This window comes from Heteronotia binoei, chromosome 6, assembly GCF_032191835.1.
Source record: "Heteronotia binoei isolate CCM8104 ecotype False Entrance Well chromosome 6, APGP_CSIRO_Hbin_v1, whole genome shotgun sequence".
Lineage (NCBI taxonomy): Eukaryota > Metazoa > Chordata > Lepidosauria > Squamata > Gekkonidae > Heteronotia > Heteronotia binoei.
In genome coordinates this window covers 85,078,045-85,098,397 of record NC_083228.1, presented here as the reverse complement: position 1 = coordinate 85,098,397, position 20,353 = coordinate 85,078,045, and the positions used below count along the sequence as shown (strand labels likewise).

At 44.0% G+C, this 20,353-nt stretch overlaps 1 protein-coding gene across 1 annotated transcript in view; it reads left to right on the top strand.

Annotated features, from left to right (window-relative positions):
- The first annotated feature begins 12,793 nt into the window (after positions 1–12,793).
- Positions 12,794–20,353, top strand: part of PFKL (phosphofructokinase, liver type) — a 49,473-nt gene continuing 41,913 nt past the window's right edge. Inside the window, exon 1 of the mRNA XM_060242051.1 lies at positions 12,794–12,986. Coding sequence (XP_060098034.1) covers positions 12,881–12,986 — 106 coding nt within the window. The 5' untranslated portion in view covers positions 12,794–12,880. The remainder of the gene's footprint in view (positions 12,987–20,353) is intronic.

Below are 20,353 nucleotides of genomic sequence, written 5' to 3'. Positions count from 1 at the left end.
ATCTGTGGCAGGAAGTTTAACTGGCCAGGATTGGACCTGGCCAGACTGAGGGTTGTTCCAGGGTATGTATATAATCGGGACCCGGCCCACGTTGCCTTGCCTTGTGATGTACTTGCTAATAAAGCATGTTGCCTTCAACATGTCTCGTCACTCAGTATATTACATCCCCTTAATAATTTAAAATACAACAGCCACTACCACTTCTATAAATCACCACTAGTTTGCTTAGAAAACGGATCACTCCTCCCTTGAACATAAAGCAAAGATGCATGAATGATTAGAACACCACCTGAAATAGCAATATACAAGCCTATAAAATGGCTGTAGATCATTGATGACGTATGGGAGTGGTGACTGACATCAAGTGGTGTTCTGTAACTTACTGGGGGGTGGGTGGGGTGGGCTGTCCTATAGCAGTGGGTCCAAAGATCTCAGTCTGTCCTCAATCTTTTTTCCACTGTGTTGAGTGGATGCTGTAGTTTTAAGAATGTCTGTGTCAGGAACAAGGTCCTGACAAGATTGTTTGTTCTGGTTAAGTGCTGTATACTAATTCTGATTGGTTTGGATTATCGTAGTATTATTGTCATTATTTATTATGCACCAATTGTTTTTATATTTAGTCAAATAACTTTTGCTGTGTATTCATATATTCTATTATCTGTATGTACTTGGAACTAACCACCATGTATTTGAACAAGTTTATTTTGTAACACTGAACATTTTCAAGTATTAACCTAATATTAGTAGAACAGCATATATGTGAGTGAGCCTGCTCAAAAGTGAAAGCATCTGGGAGAACTTTGATCTCATCTCCAGGGGGACGGAGATGAATGGCAACCTTGGAATGTGTGGCCCTGGCTGGGGAAAATATCAAGGTCTGGGAACCCAATTTAATGACTTCTGGCCAGAGGTTTGAGCAGGAGAATGCGTGTCAATAATCTGGCATCTATTAAAAACAGGTTTCATTTTTATTTAGTTCTGGCAAGACCTCAGTCTTGCTAACATGCTACAAGGCTGAAATAAGTGTTTGCTTTGCTCATTCACTTCAAATAAACTTTTTCTGCTTCTGCATGAGACGTCTACCCAAGTGATACCTGAGCAAAACCTTACAGTCTGCTTTAAATCTTTAAAGTGTCAGTCTCTGTTCCAAGCAACTGGAACCAATGATGTTCATCATATTGCCAAGATTGCTATGCTTCAATTTTGTTGGCATCTGTGTTGGACTGCACTTTTTAAGAGGCTTAGAAGTGTTGTACCAACAACTCAATGACTGTGAAGGATTAATTCTTCACAGAGCCAGAGAGCCTTGAGTGACAGGCTGCTCTATGCAATCTGATTGTTTAGCATCAGCTGAGAAAAAAGAGAGCTGGAAGCTGAGAATTTTCAGATTTCCGCCTTAACTGCGAAGAGATGTGTACTGAGACCATGTGAGTATAACCCTGATAGAAAAAGGATTTAGTGCTGAGAGTCAGATTTCAACCTTGACTGAATGCAGTCTGAATTCAGCATTAGCTGAGAGCAGTTTGAACACAGAGAACTGGGGGAGAGTCTGGCAAGGAAGTTTGGGTAGTAGAGAAGAATCTGGGTAATAAAGAAGAATCAAAGGGGATAGGGAGAAGATTCCCTACCTAGTCAAGCAGGGAGAGTTGTTTCTGAGGAGCATAGAATTACCTGGTCAGGCTGTAGAGATCTTAAAATTCAGTGAATAATAATAATAATAATAATAATAATAATAAATTTATTCTTATATCCCGCCCTCCCCCGCCAAAGGCGGGCTCAGGGCGGCTCACAGGCATGGAATTCCATGGTTCAATAAAACAATACAGTACAGACAACAATTTTAAATAATCAGTTACATAATAAATTAGTTAAAATAGATAAAATAGGTGCTAAATTACTATGAGTCATAAAATCCACAAGATGGCTGGGTGGCTACACATCAGTTTAGCCAGGTTCTGTTTCAAAGGCAAGCTGGAAAAGAAATGTTTTGCAAGCCCTGCGGAATTGATTCAGGTCCCGCAGGGCTCGTACCATCTCTGGAAGATGATTCCACCATCGAGGGGCCATTGCTGAAAAGGCTTGCTCCCTGGTTGTCTTCAATCTAGCCTCTCTTGGCCCAGGGATTGTTAAAAGATTTTGAGAGCTGTATCTCAGTGCTCTCTGGGGAACATATGGGGAGAGGCGGTCCCTTAGGTAGGCAGGTCCTCGGCCATATAGGGCTTTAAAGGTAATGACCAGCACTTTATAGCGAACACGGTACACAACCGGCAGCCAATGCAGATCCCGCAGCCCAGGCCGCACATGTTCCCACTGTGATAGTCCCAATAGCAGCCTGGCTGCCGTGTTCTGGACTACCTGAAGTTTCCGTGTTCGGTATAAGGGCAGCCCCATGTAGAGGGCATTGCAATAGTCTAGTTTCGAGGTGACGGTTGCGTGGATCACAGTTGCTAGGTTGCTGCGCTCCAAGAAGGGAGCCAACTGCCTCGCCCTCTTGAGATGAAAGAAGGCGGATCTAGCAGTGGCAGCTATCTGGGCCTCCATTGATAAGGAGGATTCCAGTAGCACTCCCAGGCTCTTGACTTTGCGCACTGGTATCAGTGACGCACCGTCAAAAGCCAGTAGCGTAATCTCCCCTCCCGGTCTGCCGCGGCCCACGCAAAGGACCTCAGTCTTCGCTGGATTCAACTTCAGCCCGCTCAGCCTGAGCCAGTCAGCCACGGCTTGCAACGCCCGGTCCAGGTTTATAGGGACATTGCCAGCCCGGCCATCCATCAATAGATAGAGCTGGGTGTCATCTGCATACTGATGACAACCCAGCCCATACCTCCGTACAATCTGGGCAAGGGGACGCATGAAGATGTTAAACAACATAGGGGAGAGAACTGCTCCCTGAGGCACCCCACAATGAAGTGGGTGTCTCTGAGACAGCTCCCCCCCAATTGCCACCCTTTGTCCCCGACCTTCCAGGAAGGAGGAGAGCCATTGTAAGGCTAGCCCCCAAATTCCTGCGTCGGCGAGGCGGCGGGTCAGCAGCCGAATAACTCAAGAAGAGTACTGGTGTTCCAAAAAGAAGGGGTTTGGTACTGCAAAGAGGGTATCAGCCTTCTGGGCACCAAAAGAGTCAGCAATTATTCAAATAAAGTGAACTAGAGTGTCTGGAGAAACATTGGAACAAAAGCCTCCCAATATAAATATCTAAGTAACTGAATAAATTAAGAACCTCTTATTTGTCTGATATAGAAGATCAAAAGTCCATGCTTGTGCTAGTTTTACCTCAGTAATTTCAACCCTTGATTTCAGTTGAACTTTCCCCTTGATGTGAAATAAAACCTTTTGTTCTTTTTGAATTTTAAAAGCATCTCAAGTTCCATTTTCAAGGGTTTAAGATGAAGGGGAATCCTATCCCTTCACTGAGATTCCTGGGCTGAGCAAATAGTCAAAATATTTCTTACTGACAGGGTGAGACAGCCATAGTTGCTTCAGGGGAGAAGAAAACATGTTACCAGGGTTGCTCAGTCAGTGAGAGAACAGAAAAATGGAAGGAAAATATAGCTTCCTCCCATTCCTGAGAGAAGGAATCCATCATAGTATCACTCCTTAGCATTGGGTCGATAACCTTTGCCACGTCTAGAATATTCTAACAGATATTAAAGAAATCTCCAGGTGAAAATGAAGGTAGGCAGGTGCAAGAAATGCAAGTTTGGGATCAGTCTGAACCTCCGGTTGAGCAAATCTGATCCCCGTGACAACAGCTGGCTCGGCAAAGAAACAGCTGAAGTCTGTAGAACCATTAGAAGACATGGATAGCATAGGCAGCTCCACTGAACTATGCAGAAGCACTAATTGGAACTTTCCAGACTTTCTCCCTTCTCCTGGCAAGACAGCCAAAGTCAACTTTTGTGTTGTATTGTGTTCAATCCCTATGCCTGAGTTTTCTGCACACTGCCAATTCACATGTGCATGCTATTCTGAACAGGGGTGAACTCTAGTGCCTCCTGTCTATGTGTCCCAGGATTTGATATGTTGACCAGATCCAGCGTCATTTTCTCTTAGGATTTATTGTCAGAAATTGCTGCTGCATCACCCACTTCATTCTTTGTCTTATGCTCTTATTTGGACCTCCCTCCAATAACTTGATTGGTGCCCATATGAGGATCAATAGAATTAACTACTCACAACTTCCCAGTGCAAAAAAGGATAAACAGGGGTTTTTTGAGCAGGAACGTAGAGGAACACAGTTCCAGCTGGCTCAGTGACAGGGGTGTGTGGTCCAGTATGCAAATGAGTTCTGGGGGTTTTCTACAAAAAAAAACCTTGTCAGAAACAATGGTGACATCCGGGGGAGTGGCCTAATATGCAAATGATCCCTGCTGGGCTTTTTCTACAAAAAAAGCACTGAGGATAAATAATACTTTCCCATCTTCTTTCCCTCCTCCACTTATAGGTACTTAACTACCCATCCACCCTGTCTCATTCTCCACTGCTCATTGAAGATAACTACTAGGCAAGTGCCAGAACTGAGTGCTGGTATTAATAATATTTTTTTTTATTTGTATTGATGGGACATGTGTCATTTTGTGCTGAAATGGACTGACATATTGCTCTGACATTTTCCTGTAGCACAGATTTTCTTCAATAAACCAATTCTGATAATTTTAACATATTATAGCCTTCTTTAGAGTCCAGTCACTTTTCATTCTGATTCAAAACCTCTGGGCATGCACTATTCATTCCCCTCCATTTCAGCATATAAACACATTGTCCTGGATACATTTCGGAACAGTCACAGGAATTGACTATAAACAATGGATCATGTGGTGTGTTCTGGATGGCAATTAGAAGCATGAAGATACATGTTGCAGTCAATACATTTCTGATATAAGATAGTGCTCATATTCTATTGTAGCATTGTCTAGAACAGGGGTGGCCAAACTTGCTTAACATAAGAGTCACATAGAATAAATGTCAGATGTTTGAGAGCTGTGAACATTAGATGTTTCAGAGCTGCAAGATGAAGGAAGGAAGGAAGGAAGGAAGGAAGGAAGGAAGGAAGGAAGGAAGGAAGGAAGGAAGGAAGGAAGGAAGGAAGGAAGGAAGGAAGGAAGGAAGGAAGATGGGGAGGGAAGAGAGGTGGAAAGAAAGCAACTTTTATTTTAGATGCATTCTCCAAGAATGTGATTCCCAAGTTGTAGTTTGGCCACCTTTGGTCTAGAAAGTGAGCTTGCTGATCATAGTGTTCATTCCCAGATATAAATCCAATGGGCACACAAACACCTGTCTCTATAAACCAAAGTCTACTGCACCTTTCTCTCTTGTCACTCACAGTGTATGAGAGCATGTGGACAGGATTATCTGAACATGGTAAAGTGACCTCTATTATTTGCCTTAGAACTAATTATATTAATCTGCTCCCTGCATATGGTCATCATGTTCCAGCACAGTGAGAATAGCACATGAAACTGGTAGCTGGGTTTTCACAAGCAGGACACAGAAGTGACGAGACTATATGTGTGTTTAAATTCCAAATGCCTCTATACCAGGAAGGGAGAGACATTTCCTCTCATTCTTCAGGAAAATTTATTTATTTTATTCAATTTTTAGCCCGGCCTTCCCATAGAACAGGCGCAGGGCCAGTTACATCATAAAGACAGTTAACAGTAAAAACAATAAAAGACCAGTTTAAAATATATCCAATCTAAAATTAGACATTAAGATGGCAGATTCTGCCTCACAGATGTGACGTATTGCTCAGGTCCAGCAGATCTTGTAGCGCTGGGATGGAATGAGGGGGGCGGGGGGAGGCCGATAACAAGTGATGCCCACTGCCTCAGCTGAAAGCCTGGCAAAAGAGCTCTGTTTTACAGGCCCTGCAGAATTGAAGCAGATCCCGCAGTACCTGGATCTCCAGGGGGAGTTCATTCCACCAGGCAGTAGCCAGGGCTGAAAAGGCCCTAGCCCTCGTCGAGGCCAGACGGACATCTCTGGGGCCAGGTATTACCAAAAGTTGTTGGTTTGCTGATCATAAGGATCTACGGGGCTCATACAGGTAGAGGCGGTCCCAAAGGTATGCTGGCCGGAGGAGGGTCAAGGGCAGCTGCACGTAGAGAGAGTTACAATAATCTAGCCTGGAAGTGACCATTGCATGGGTTACTGTGGCCAGGTCGCAGGGGTCGAGATACGGGACCAACTGTCTGACCCGCCTCAGATGGAAAAAAGCTGATCTGGTAGTGGTGGTAACCTGGGCCCCCATGGTTAGAGAGGCATCCAGAAATACCCCCAAGCTCTTCACCTTTGACACAGGCATCAGTGGAGCCCCATCAAAGGATGGGAGCCTGATCTCTGATCCCAATCCCTTATAACCTAGGCACAGCACCTCCATCTTCGATGGATTCAGTTTCAGCTGGCTCTGTTGCAACCAACCAGCCACAGCTTCCAATGCCCTACCCAATTCCTCTGGGGCCAAATCCGGGTGGCCATCCATCAGCAGATAGAGCTGGGTGTCATCTGCATATTGATGATATCCCAGCCCATATCTCCGGATGATCTGGGCAAGGGGGCGCATGTAAATGTTGAATAAAATTGGGGAAAGAATTGCTCCCTGTGGCACACCACATTGTAATGGGTGCCACTGGGATAGTTCACCCCCAAGCGCTACCCTCTATCCCCGACCTTGGAGAAAGAAGACCAGCCATTACAGGGCCAGCCCCTGTATCCCTGCATCAGCGAGGCGATGGGTCAACACTTCATGGTCGGCTGTATCAAATGCTGCTGACAGATTAAGAAGGATCAGCAGCGCCGAAATGCCTCAATCCAGATGCCTCTGGAGATCATCCACCAACACCGTCTACGTCCCATGGAAGCTGGACTGGAAGGGATCCAGGACAACAGCATCCTCCAAGAAAGCCTGAAGCTGTGTTGCCACCGCCCTTTCCACTACCTTGCCCAGGAACGGCAAATTCGAAACTGGACGGTAGTTTGCTAGGACTGTAGGGTCCAGAGAAGGTTTCTTCAGGAGAGGACGGATTGCTGCCTCCTTCAAAGCCCCCGGGAATGCCCATGTTGAGAGGGACAAATTGATGATCTCCCTCAGGGGAGTTCGTATGTCGTCACTGCAGGCTTTAACCAGTCATGACGGACAAAGATCAAGAGGGCAAGTGGTGGATTTCACAGCAGCCAGGGTCTTGTCAACTTCATCCTGGGAGAGCAGGCTGCAATTAAATGGTAAAGATACTAAGAAACCAAGATAATGTCTCCTAGATCAAGAATAATTAAGAGTCAGGGAGAGGAATCCATATGCACAATGGCATCTGGCATATTTTGAAATTACTAAATGGATAAAATCACTAAACTCAATTTTGAGTGCTGTAATGGCTTAATGTGTAACGCCCCCCCCCCCACATCAACCAAAGCCTGATCTCAATGTGATCTTTCATATGCCCAGCATTATATTTAAACTGGGCTCTCTGTTGGCTTGCATGCAGCTTGGCATGCCAGACAGCCGTAGCCCCAGCAGGCATGGTACACACAGCTGCATTCCATGCATAGCAGCACAGCAAAGATTAAATGAGACATCGGGCATGAGCAAGATCACATGGGCAAGTTCTTGCATACCAGCATCATGCTTAAACCAGGCATAAACTAAACTAACTGTGGTTTCAGAAGAACTCTTCTGGGAAGGGCACGGCAGGAATGTCAGATGAGGTACTGCACCAAACCAAACCAGTCATGGTCATAACCATGCGAAAAGATCATATTTCAAGTCGCAAAGTTCAGAATTGATCTGAACTTTAAATTACATGTAACTCCAAATGTGACAAAGAAACTTAAAAGCCCATAATCTTGTAACTATTATGCAAATACAGGTCAGTAGCTACATGTTAAATATGTCTCTGGAAAGGGAACTCCTGAAAGTGATAGACATTAAATATTATAACTATACATAAAAGGGACTGAGAAACCAAACATCATCAAAAATGCTTATAGGGGAGTGGAGCTCTGATGTGTGTGTAGTCAACTCCTTTTCCTGATATTTTTATGGGTTTTCAGAACTGTTTCATTTAAGTCTCCTCTCTACTTCATCCTCAGTATTGTAAGCCAAACTCTGTTCCCACCTTCCATTTGTCCTCAAATCTGAGATCTGAAAGTCAAGCTGGATATGATGAGAATTCCACATTCAGAGCACCCCAGCATTTCTGCTTTCTCAACAGCAGCTGTGATTGGGACCATAGCACAAGAAGAGTAAAGGCTAGCCCTTCCACCCCCACGCCATTGACCTGACTTGAACCAATGCCACAGAGCTGCTATTGACCCCACTGGGGGATGTAGATACTTTGTGTGTTGCTTCATCTCTTTGCCCTTCATGAATTGTTTGGGGAAGGTGGTAGAGCTTGTGCAAAAGGATGACTGCTTTCTCCTTCCCATCTCTGAAAAGATCCAATCGAAAGTAGCTCTCGGCCACAGAAATGGAACGACTGTTCATTAAAACAGACTCTCAGAAGAGAAATCAAATGTATTAACACTGTAGATGAATAAAAAGGAAGAAACTGTCAGTTGTGAGAGCATTTTGTAGTCAAGACTCCCTAGATGAACTGGGGGAGGGGGAGGATTTGAACTTTTCTGCACAGTGGAAAAACTTCAATCCAGGAAGAAGGGAAGTAAACATCGCTCCAGTTGGGAGCTGTGGAAAGAAGCACATTCCTTACATAGTCAGCTACAGCTAAACACAAAAGAATTTGCAAAGGAAAAAAAGCTGCAGGTAGCATAAAAACAGTTAGAAAAAGTAAGTGCCCAAGTTAAGGAGCAGACTGCTTCTCCTCTGAATACAACCCCTGAGAATACATAAGATGAACTAGGCTGTAAAACAAGAAGCACAGCCAGTTGCAAGAATCAGCAAATGAACAACAAATTAAGCAGGAAATGCAAGGAAACCTCAAAAATTGTCAAAACAAAATTGCATGTTTCAAATGAAAATCTAGCAATAAAACAAGGAACAGTGGCAGCTGTAAAAGTCTGTCATACTCACTGTCCATACTTTAAAAAATACTATTATGAATGTGAGGAGGCTATTTTAAAATCAAAGGGAGAAAGTTAAAATCCCTCTCTACATGAGAATGGACTTCAAGTGCAGGACTGGCAGATTATCATCTTTGCTTCAGTTATGTGTCAGTTACGAAGGAGTGTTTCCCAATCCAACAAACTGCTACTAATCTAAACCACAAAACTAAATGAAAGCTATGCAGACACCCAAGAGAAGTGCTTTATTCAGTTTGTTAGAGTCAGTGGATACATCCACAATTTCAGAGGAGCTCTGGTAACAGACTTGTGATATTCTAAAAGATTTGCAGATTTCCTACACAGAGACAGCCATGCATATAAGCTCCTCAAAAAGACTTCAACCAAAGGTCCTGGAGACAAGATGACAGTATGGCTGTAGAAGTAGATAGAGAATGAGGCTGGAGAATCAGAGTCTGGTTAATGGCACAGAGAAATCTGGAGACAACTGATAAAGGGGACAACAGAAGCAAAGAAAAAGAGTATATAAAAAAGGTAAAGGTAGTCCCAGTCATTTCCGACTATGGAGTGACATTGCTTTCACAACGTTTTCACAGCAGATTTTACGGGGTGGTTTGCCATTGCCTTCCCCAGTCATCTACACTTTCCCCCCAGCAAGCTGGGTACTCATTTTACCAGCCTCGGAATGATGGAAGGCTGAGTCAACCTGGAGCCAGCTACCTGAACCCAGCTTCTGCCAGGATCAAACTCAGATCATGAGCAGAGCTTAGTACTGCAGCTTTACCACTCTGCGCCACGGGGCTCTTTCTGAAAAGGAGTATACTGCTGGGATAATTGTCAGACCACCACCACTGATACAGGGATGAGAAACAGTAAAGTTAGTTTTGAATAGTGAAAGAAGAGGAGAATTCCTCTAACCAATAGATGCCAGTCCATAATGGTAACTATGTTGGGAAGTCCCTCTCAAATATGAATTTTGGCAATCAGGCAGAGAAGCTGAATGCTTTACTCACACAAAAAGAATGTGTGAGGCTAAAAGAGGTGCTGCCAGCTAACAAAAAGAAAAACTTAAATTGGAATTTTTAAGAAATGAGAAAACCCATTTTAGGAAGTTATTTTAAATGAAACAGGAAATTGAAACATCTCTTTTTGATCACGCTTGTGATTATTAAAATACTTGCCTCAATCAGGATATGCAGAGTAAATGCACTCCAGGCACGATGGGGATGGTGCAGCTATTTCAAAATCATTTAAAAATGCCACAAGTGAAATAGCTCTTGTCCCCACACACTTTTTCAAGTGCTGAAAACAGCCACTGGGGAGAGGAGAGGTGCAGCCATTTTAGTACCTGAAAAGGTACAGGGGAGGGAACAAGAGAGCCTCAACTGTTGCACTGTGGACATTATTAGGAGCAGGTCCTTGCACCATTTTAAAATCTCTTAAAAATAGCAGCAGCATCCCCATGGCAGACACAAGGATCCCATCACATTCAGTTTGGCCCCAAGGATAAGTCCCTTACAAAAAAAAAAAAAGTAAAGGTAGTCCCCTGTGCAAGCACCAGTCGTTTCCAACTCTGGAATGACGTTGCATTATGACATTTTCATGGCAGACTTTTTACGGGGTGGTTTGCCATTGCCTTCCCCAGTCATCTACACTTTCCCCCCAGCAAGCTGGGTATTCATTTTACTGACCTCGGAAGGATGGAAGACTGAGTCAACTTTGAGCCAGCTACCTGAACCCAGCTTCCACCGGGATTGAACTCAGGTTGATTAAACTTAGCAGAGAGCTCAGACTGCAGTACTGCAGCTTTACCACTCTGCACCACGGGTCTGCAAGTCCATTACTAGAGAACAATATATCTAATTCCCAGGAATATATCCATATAATTTGCTTTTTAAAAAGATCATGATAAAATAGTTTTTCTAGCCAATGGCAATAGACTACTGAAGAATTACATATTTTAAATACATTTTGTATTTGTTGCCTTTTATGCTGTATCACACAAGGAACACCTAAGAGAAATGTATTTTAAAATTACACAACTATAACAGGTTCAGCTCAGCTATACATATATGCAAGAAGGGACGGGGAAGGGGTGAGAAGTGCAAGTGCTTTCATCCAGTATGATTAAAAGTATGATTTCAAATTTAAGAAACCTGCAGCATCACTGGTTTTGAACTCCATACTGCACTGTAGCGGAAGTATTAGTATGGTATGCCATTCTTTTTGATACAGGATATGAACTCTCTTTTTCATTAGAAACATGGACATACCTGACCCAATTACGTTCTCATTTGTGGTTGCAATCAAGCTAGCTCTGAGCAGCTATTGAAACTCAGTGAGTTCTTCAATATATATCTTGATTGGCCCATAGAGATTTAAGATGGAGGTTTTGTATATGAAAGATACTGAAAATAGTTGAAATTTATATTAGTAATTTGGTTGCAATAACCTTGTTTTTTTCATTATCTTCCTTCATGACCTTCTCTCATTTCTTCCTTTCTCATAGGGGCAGTGGTATTTACACTGAAAATCCCCAACATATGCCTCATGCTCTACATAAATCAGTGATATAGCAGTGGTGGGGAGCTGCTGTTGTTATAGCTTCGAGCTGATCTTTTTTTTGTGATCTTAAAAACAAGTTAGGAAGAGAATATTCTTTTGAGTGCCAGGATGCAACAGTGTACTTGCCCATCTTATTTTTGATTATCTTATGGATATACATACTACCTGCCTTTTATGTACTTTTATGTTAATGACAGACACTGAAAAAGGGCTAGGCCTTAAACGCTGCTAGTATCAAGCACACACAGCCTTATCCTCATTTTTGCTTTACAGATGAATTTACCATTAATCAGCTGCCAGAAACTTCTTAAACACACCTTGAAGAGTGACAACATCATATATGTTTCCCACTGCATGTCTGTCCCTGTAGTTTTGTGTTTTCTGGACCTACCCCTCAAGAGCCTGATGAGAGGCCCATCCAGCCTGGAACAGGAGAAGCCAGAGCTCACAGCTTTTACAGCAATGAGGTTGAAAACATTTATGGTAGGTTCAGGTAGCAGAAATGGCCTTCCTGCCAACAACGAAAATCAACGTATTCTCTTTTGTCGACTGCAAAATGATGAAAGTAAATATGTGGATAGGTGGACAACGATTGACACCTAATGATTGGGTTATATTAGGAACTTTTAAATGTATTAATTGAAACAGAAAGTACCCTCCCAAATTACAAGACACCCCAACCATACAGAGCAAGCAATATTAACATTTCCTGAATAGAGAAAAGAGTAACTGATGCATGTGATTCCAGCCACATGGTTTATGCCTTATATCACTTAACGGTGAGGATACAAGAAATCTGTAAAAAATATGTGGATTGAACATGCGGAGCTGAGCTTATAATATAATATAATAATTTTTTATTTCTATCCCGCCCTCCCCGCCGGAGCGGGCTCAGGGCGGCTCATGGCATCCGTGGAAACCAAGCAGTGCAAGTACAGCTGCAATGCTATCCATGTTTATCTGGGAGCAAGCCCTACTGAGTTCTGCGTCGGTCCCCTATAAATAAAGATAGCTATGATTGCACTTCAGCAAGCTTGCAGTCTACCCACCACCCTCCACCCCCTTCTCCAGGTAACTGCGTGCCCCAAGGAAAGGCAGAGCTCCAACACTGTAAGAATACTGGGAGGGGGCTATAAGCCTCAGAAAGACTGCGTCAGACAGGTAGCCTCGCCTCTTGTGGGCGGGGCCAGCGGGTTGGGGCGGCAGGGGGTGTGGCTGAAAAGGACGGGGGTTCAGGGTCTGCTGCTAGTGTGCCTGGCGGCTGCCATTCTATCGGAGTCGTGTTTCAAGCACGGCCGGAACCATGGCGGGAACCGGACTGGGCTCGGAGGCGCTGGACCTAGAGAAGCTGCGCATGGCCGGCGCCGGCCTGGCTCTAGCTGTGCTCACCAGCGGCGGGGATGCCCAAGGTCAGTCGAGGAATAGGGAAAGGCTCGCTGTCCTTCGCCTCCTTCCCCCCACCCCTCCAGGAGATGGGCACGAGCCTGTGCTCAAGGCGCCGGTGGCGTCACGTGTTGCCAAGTCGAACGTGCAGCGGGACACGACTCAGAGGCACAGCGGCTAGGGAGCGGGCTAGGCCTGAGCAATAGAATCCCGTTCGGCGATGGGTCTCGGAGGGAAGGCGCGTTTAATCGACGTCAGAGAAACGGATGGCGGGTTGAACGATCCGAGTCCGCACTTGCGGAGCTGTCCCCGCAGACGCCCTTTTCCTCGAAGATGCGGGGCAGGGCGGTGTTTAGAACGAATCCCAAATCACCAGAAGTTGCTTCTGGAAGTGAAGATTTGATGAGAGTCACACACACACACACCCTGTCGCCAAGTAGTGAGCACGTTTTGAACTCTTCGTTTGGCTGGTTGAAAAGCATCCAACGGTTACAAGAAGGGGGAGAGTGCTGTTGGGCATGGCGCAGCTGTTTGGACAGGGGACAGAACTCTGAGCCAGAGGCAGGCTTGGCCCCAGAGCCTAGGATGGATGACGCTTCCATCCTAGACCCTTGCCAGTCCGGCTTTCGCCCGGGCTATGGGACGGAGACAGTACTGGTCGCCCTGGTAGACGATCTCCAACGGCATCTGGATCGGGGCGGTGAGGCGGTGCTGATGTTGTTAGACCTGTCGGCCGCGTTCGACACGGTCGACCATCGGCTACTGACCCGCCGCCTCGCCGATATAGGGGTGAGGGGGTCTGCCTTACAATGGCTCTCCTCCTTCCTCGAGGATCGGGGACAAAGGGTGGCAATTGGTGGCGAGCGGTCCCGGAGGCGCACACTGGACTGTGGAGTGCCTCAGGGGGCAGTTCTCTCACCAATATTATTCAATATCTACATGCGCCCTCTTGCCCAGATTGCCAGGAGATACGGACTTGGGTGCCATCAATATGCAGATGACACCCAACTCTATCTGCTAATGGACGGCCGGCCTGACTGCGTCCCTGAGAATCTAGACCGGGCCCTGCAGGATATGGCAATGTGGTTGAGGAGGAGCGGGCTGAAATTGAACCCAGCGAAGACAGAAGTCCTTTGTCTGGGTCGGGGCGCCCGGGAAGGGGAAACACCTCTTCCGGTCTTCGACGGGGCGCCGCTGAAAGCGGCGCACCGGGTTAGGAGTCTGGGAGTTTTACTGGAGCCTTCATTATCAATGGAGGCCCAGATTGCAGCCACTGCCAAGTCAGCCTTCTTCCACCTGAGGCGGGCAAGGCAGTTGGCTCCCTTCCTAGAGCGCCAAGATCTGGCAACGGTACTTCACGCAACGGTCACCTCGAGACTGGATTACTGTAATGCCCTCTACATGGGGCTGCCTCTGTACCGAACCCGGAAGCTGCAGCTGGTGCAGAACGCAGCGGCCAGGCTACTGTTGGGGCTCCCTAAATGGGAGCACATACAGCCTGGGCTGCGCGAGCTGCACTGGCTGCCAGTTATATACCGGGTTCGTTACAAAGTGCTGGTCATTACCTTTAAAGCCCTATATGGTCGAGGACCTGTCTACCTCAGGGACCGTCTCTCCCTATATGAACCCCAGAGAGCACTGAGGTCAGCTGGAAAAAACTTGCTGACTATCCCCGGACCAAGAGAGGTGAAGTTGCAATGCACCCGCAATCGGGCCTTCTCCTCTGTGGCCCCGAGCTTATGGAACCAACTTCCAGAGGAAATGCGGGCCCTGCGGGATCTTGAACAATTCCGCAGGGCCTGCAAGACTTTCCTCTTCCGACTGGCTTTCGATGATGTAGAAAATTAAGTACTAATGATACCGCCATCATAATAAAGAACAAATAGCAATAGCATTAGCACTTTTATAACTGTAATTAATTTTAAATCTATTAGAATTTTAATGTTGAATGTAACCTTGTTTTTATACAATGGAATGTTACTGTTACTGTTAGCCGCCCTGAGCCTGCCCCGGCGGGGAGGGCGGGATATAAATAAAATTATCTAATCTAATCTAATCTAGTTTTAATATTCAGACTCGGCTTCAGAGTATGTGGAGCAAATAATCAGGACCTTTTGAGCAGGTGCAGAATGGAATCCCCCTCTCCATCCTCACAACAACCCCGTAGGTTAGACTGAATGGCTGGACCACAGTTACCCAAGAGCAAGTGAGGATTTAATTCCACATCCCCTCAATTCTTATTCAGCACTCTGATCGCTACACCATATGTCTCAGAACAATGAGCAGGGGCACTTGAAGAACAATAACAGTAGAATACTATGCATGTTTGTAAACATGTTTGAGATTGGTTTATTAGTGCAGTCAGTAAGCTGGGTATTTCTGAGTGAACCAGCAGTAAACTCACTAAGTGTCTTATGCCAGCAGATTTCTCAGTTTCACTCTCCTGAATTTGCAGAATGGAGATGATACTGATATACCTTCCAGAATGGTAATTAGGATTGCTGAGTGAATATATTTGAAGTTAGTTGGACTAATGGTGCCATTCTAAGTAAAATCATCCTTCCAAGTCTACTTTCAAAAGATATTTAAGATGGTGCCATAAGAAACTATAAATCGCCAGTATGGTTATTTTATATGAGGGAGGAGGCAGTTCATTACCTGTGGAGTCATTGGGTCCAAAACACGCAGTTTTTTGGGAAGACGGCAGTGCTAGTTTCCATTGTACCTATCCGCTTCATGATCAGGCTTAGTCTATTAGTATCATTAGTCACCACAACTACTCAAGCTAACTTTGGTAAATATAATAGAGTCTCTCTTTGAAATAGCTCCAACCCAGATATGTCAATGGGGATTCAAGGCCATCTGATTTGTACTGTATATATGTCTCCAGAGGTCTGGTTTTCCCATTCCGTGTTTCCTGTTTATATTCCCATAGCAGATTAGAAATGCTTTTGCCTGTTACACCTGTGATTTGTTGACCAAACTGTTTCTTATGTAATTGTATTTGTGATTAATGGCTATTCTGGTACAGTGGGGCTTATTTTTCTGTGGACTGTTGCATCTGTGTACGAACAGCTGTGTGGATGCTGCATCAATTATTATTTTTTTGTTCTGTAAATCAAGGTCACATGTATTTTAAATTGGATAGTTCAGCTGGGATCATCATAGGACTTGCTTAGGAATAGACATAGGGCTATTTTTGCCACATTGAATGCTTGGCTCTTTAGAGAAGCAAGCTGTCTTTTAAATCTGCAAAACCATGGGACATTAATAGTTTTTCTCTATTATAGTCAATCACAATATTTTGCCTTTTTTTGGTAATGATTAAATCTTAAAATCATTATTTTAGAATAGCTGTTGTGGCACACAAAGAATTAGCTCATGCTAATTCTTAGTTATGTGTTAGAAAAATGTCCAATTATATATTCTGTCCCTTGTAAATTATACCTTTGTCTTTTTAGACATTTATTTATTTATATCCCCCAGCAATCTTTGTCTGTGTCATATTCCAGAGTAAAGGCTGAGTAAATTTAGTTTTCATTTTGTAAAAAGTTCATCTTAAAGAGATGGAGCCTGAGAATAAATTAGGAATGTTTTTTTTTTAAGAAATTTTCTGGATGTTAGGATGGTAGAATAACTTTTTACCCTAACACAGCTTTCTCTTTGCTCTTTGTCTCTGTGGTCATCTGTAGTGAAGTAATCTGTTCAGTTTTATCTGAAAAAATGTTATAACAGACCTTGTCTGTGAAATACCATACATTTATAGCATCACTGTAGATATAACCCTCATTCCTTATTTTGTGCCCTTGAAGCCATTATTAAACCACTTCCCTCTTTCACTGGTGGGAATATGTGTTGCAGATACTTGCAACTGCTATTTGACTTTTCACCAGCAATCCGTTGGCAAAGATTTTTGCCCTTTAATCTTACTAATTACTGCCTTGTTTTTGCATGGCTTGATTTTAATCTTTAACATTAGTACTGTCCATGCTCTGTATATAATATAAAAATGGGCTAAGGTTCAGTCCTGCAGGATTTTAAGCGGAAAAGTGCAAGGGTAGTAGCTTCACTGGAATGCTTCTAAGTTACTTAAAAGCAATCAGGATTGTGTTCTGTACAGTGTGGAAGAAGTAAATACATCCCTCTTGTGGTTTTGAGACATATGTGTAGATCTGAGTGTTCACTTGGGATTATGATAGATTATTGTGGTGGTAAATGTGTAATAAGAACATAAGAGAAGCCATGTTGGATCAGGCTACTGGCCCATCCAGTCCAACACTCTGTGTCACACAGTGTCCAAAAAAACCACACTGTGACCAGAAAACCCAAGCGCCAGCAGGAGGCCCACCAGTGGGGCTAGAAGCCCTCCCACTATACCCCCCCCCCCAAGCACCAAGAATACAGAGCATCACTGCTCTGGACAGAGATTTCCAGCATCCGCTGTCGCTAGTAGCCACTGGTGGACTTCTGCTCCATATGCTTATCCAATCCCCTCTTGAAGCTTTATCCAATCCCCTCTTGAAGCTGACTATGCTTGTAGCTGCTGCCACCTCCTGTGGCAGTGAATTCTACGTGTCAATCACCCTTTGGGTAAAGAAGTACTTTCTTTTATCAGTTCTGACCCAACTGCTCAGCAATTTCATTGAATGTCCACGAGTTCTCATACTGTGAGAAAGGGAGAAAAGTAATTCTTTTTCTACCTTTTCTATCCCATGCATAATCTTGTAAACCTCTATCATGTCACCCCACAGTCAACATTTCTCCAAGCTAAAGAGCCCCAAGCGTTTTAACCTTTCTTCATAGGGAAAGTGTTCCAACCCTTTAATCATTCTAGTTGCCCTTTTCTGCACTTTTTCCAATGCTATAATATCTTTTTTAAGGTGTGGTGACCAGAATTGTACACAGTACCATCGATTTATACAGGGACATTATGATACTGGCTGATTTGTTTTCATTTCCCTTCCTGATAATTACCAGCATGATCTTGGCCTTTTTTTATTGCAATTGCACACTGTCTTGACATTTTCAGTGAGTTATCTACCACGACCCCAAGATCTCTCTCTTGGTCAGTCTCTGCCAGTACACACCCCATCAGCTTATATTTATAGCTAGGATTTTTGACCCCAATGTGCATTACTTTGCACTTGGCCACAATGAACCTCATCGGCCACGTTGACGCCCACTCACCCAGCCTTGATAGATCCCTTTGGAGTGCCTCACAATCCTCTAATAAGTTTCTTTCTTGAAGCAGCTTCCATGCATACCTACTTATTAGTGTAGGTAAACCCTCACTTCAAACTTGTCCTTAGGGTACTGACCATACTTTCTCTCAAAGGACAACCAGCATGACAACCAGAGTTGTGCGTTTTTGGCTTTTTCTAGGGATGGCAGCTGTGCCTTTGGCAGGATTTTGGGTGCTCCTGGGGAGGGCTGCTTTCATGAGCTTCCATAACTCAGAAGACATATCCCTGTCCCCCTCCCATTTTTCTGAACTAAAAAGCCCCCCAAGTTTTACCCTTTCCCTATTGAGAAAAATGTTCCAATGCTTCCTTCATTTTGGTTGCCTTTTTCCAGTGCTGGCATGTCCTTTTTGAGTCAGAACTATATAGATACAGCCACACCACAGATGTATATAAAAGCATTGTGTACTGACTGCTTTATATTCAGTCTCTTTCTTAATCATTTCTAGTGTGGAATTTGCTTTCTTTTGCTATCACTGCATCCTGAGTTAAACTTTTCATTGAGCTATCCACCATGACTCTTCCTTAAATATTAAAAAGTTCAGTGTGTATATAAAGAAATTGGTTGACCTGGTATGTATCACTTTATGCTTGCTTATATTTATTCTAATTTGCCATGGGTTAGTTTCCCATTCATCATCCAGTCTGGAGAGAGTATTAGGGAAGTCTTCATAGCCTGTTTTTATATATAGGGGACCTTTCCTTTTCTTCACAGGGGACCTTTCCTTTTCTTCACTATACTGGGTAATTCATTGTCATCTGCAAACCTGGGCATCTCGTTGTTGATTCCTAACTAAAGATTGCTGTAAATGTAATAAATAATACCATCAATCCCCAGGGCTTTCTATTGTGAGAATTGTCATTCTTCCTAGCCTCTTATGTCTGCTCTTTATTTATTTAGCCATATGATGACTCATTTCTTCTCTTCTATGGCTGCTAAGTTAATTTAGGAGCCTTTCATGGAGTATTGTACTTTGTCAAAACAAACAAGCCTTTAAGTCGTCAAACTGATTGGAAAGTGGGTGATCGGCATGTATGTCCAATTTGCTGCCATTATGGCACTCTTCCCCGTATGTTTATTTAGACTGTTGGTTGGTCATATTGTGCAGGAAGAGAAAAACTTTATTTGAATAAAAAGTGTGGTCATTGCTTTCTCCCATAGTTGTGGGTGTTCGTTACTAATAGCTTAGCATATTGTGCAATTCTATCTTATTTGCAGGTTTATGTATAATCTAAGTATCAGATAGTACAGTCCAGGCCTCAGATTCAGCAGGAGCTGTGCTCCTGAACTTTTCTGAGGGTTCCCCCTCTTCCTCCCCACCTACCTTGCCCATTGAATAGTAGGTGCAGCTGCATAACAATCCCTGGATTAGGAGAGAAGGCAGCCAGCCAGCCACCAGGGGCTGTGCCACACCCCCAGCAGCCCTCATTAACCTCTGGAGAAGCATACGCCACCCTTTCTCCACTTATGTGATTTTGGGTGGTGGGTGGCTTGCTGGCCTTTTTACTGGGGGAGGGCAGCCCAGGAGAGCCCCAGGCAAGTGAGGCCTGCTTGAACTGGCTGGATCTCTAGCCAGTCTAAGCAGGCCTCACTTGCCCAGGCTCTCCTTTCTTGCATCGGGTTGCTTTTGGCTGGAGGGGGGCGGCATTTGCTAATTAGTTATGCTGATGAGCTCCTCCACTCTCTTTCTACAAAATGACCCCTGGTACAGCCCAAAGTGGAATAACACCCTTTGAAGTCTTAGAAAGATGTGGCTCTGTTTAGGATTGTGCTGTTATTTTCTAGTGGGATATGAATTCATGCTTGTATTGCCTTCTTGAACTAGAAGACTAAGGGACCCATGTTTCTTGCTGTGACCTGTTAATACAGGTCACATCAATAGAGTGAAGGCATTTAACTGCAGAATGGGATTTTCCTCTTTGGGATTTTGTGCTCAGCAATAAAATTAAACCACAAACTGCTTGTTTCCCCTCATCCAGATTAGTTTGTGCAAGGTATGTAAACATTAAGTTCTGGTGAAATAAGAAATTCTTACAAAGACCCTATGCTGGAACAGCATGGGGTATTTATTCAATTCAAGATAGGTTTGGTTATTTATCTGAAGAATATGTACATAAACATAAAACTTGAAAATAAATTAGTACAATAGGGT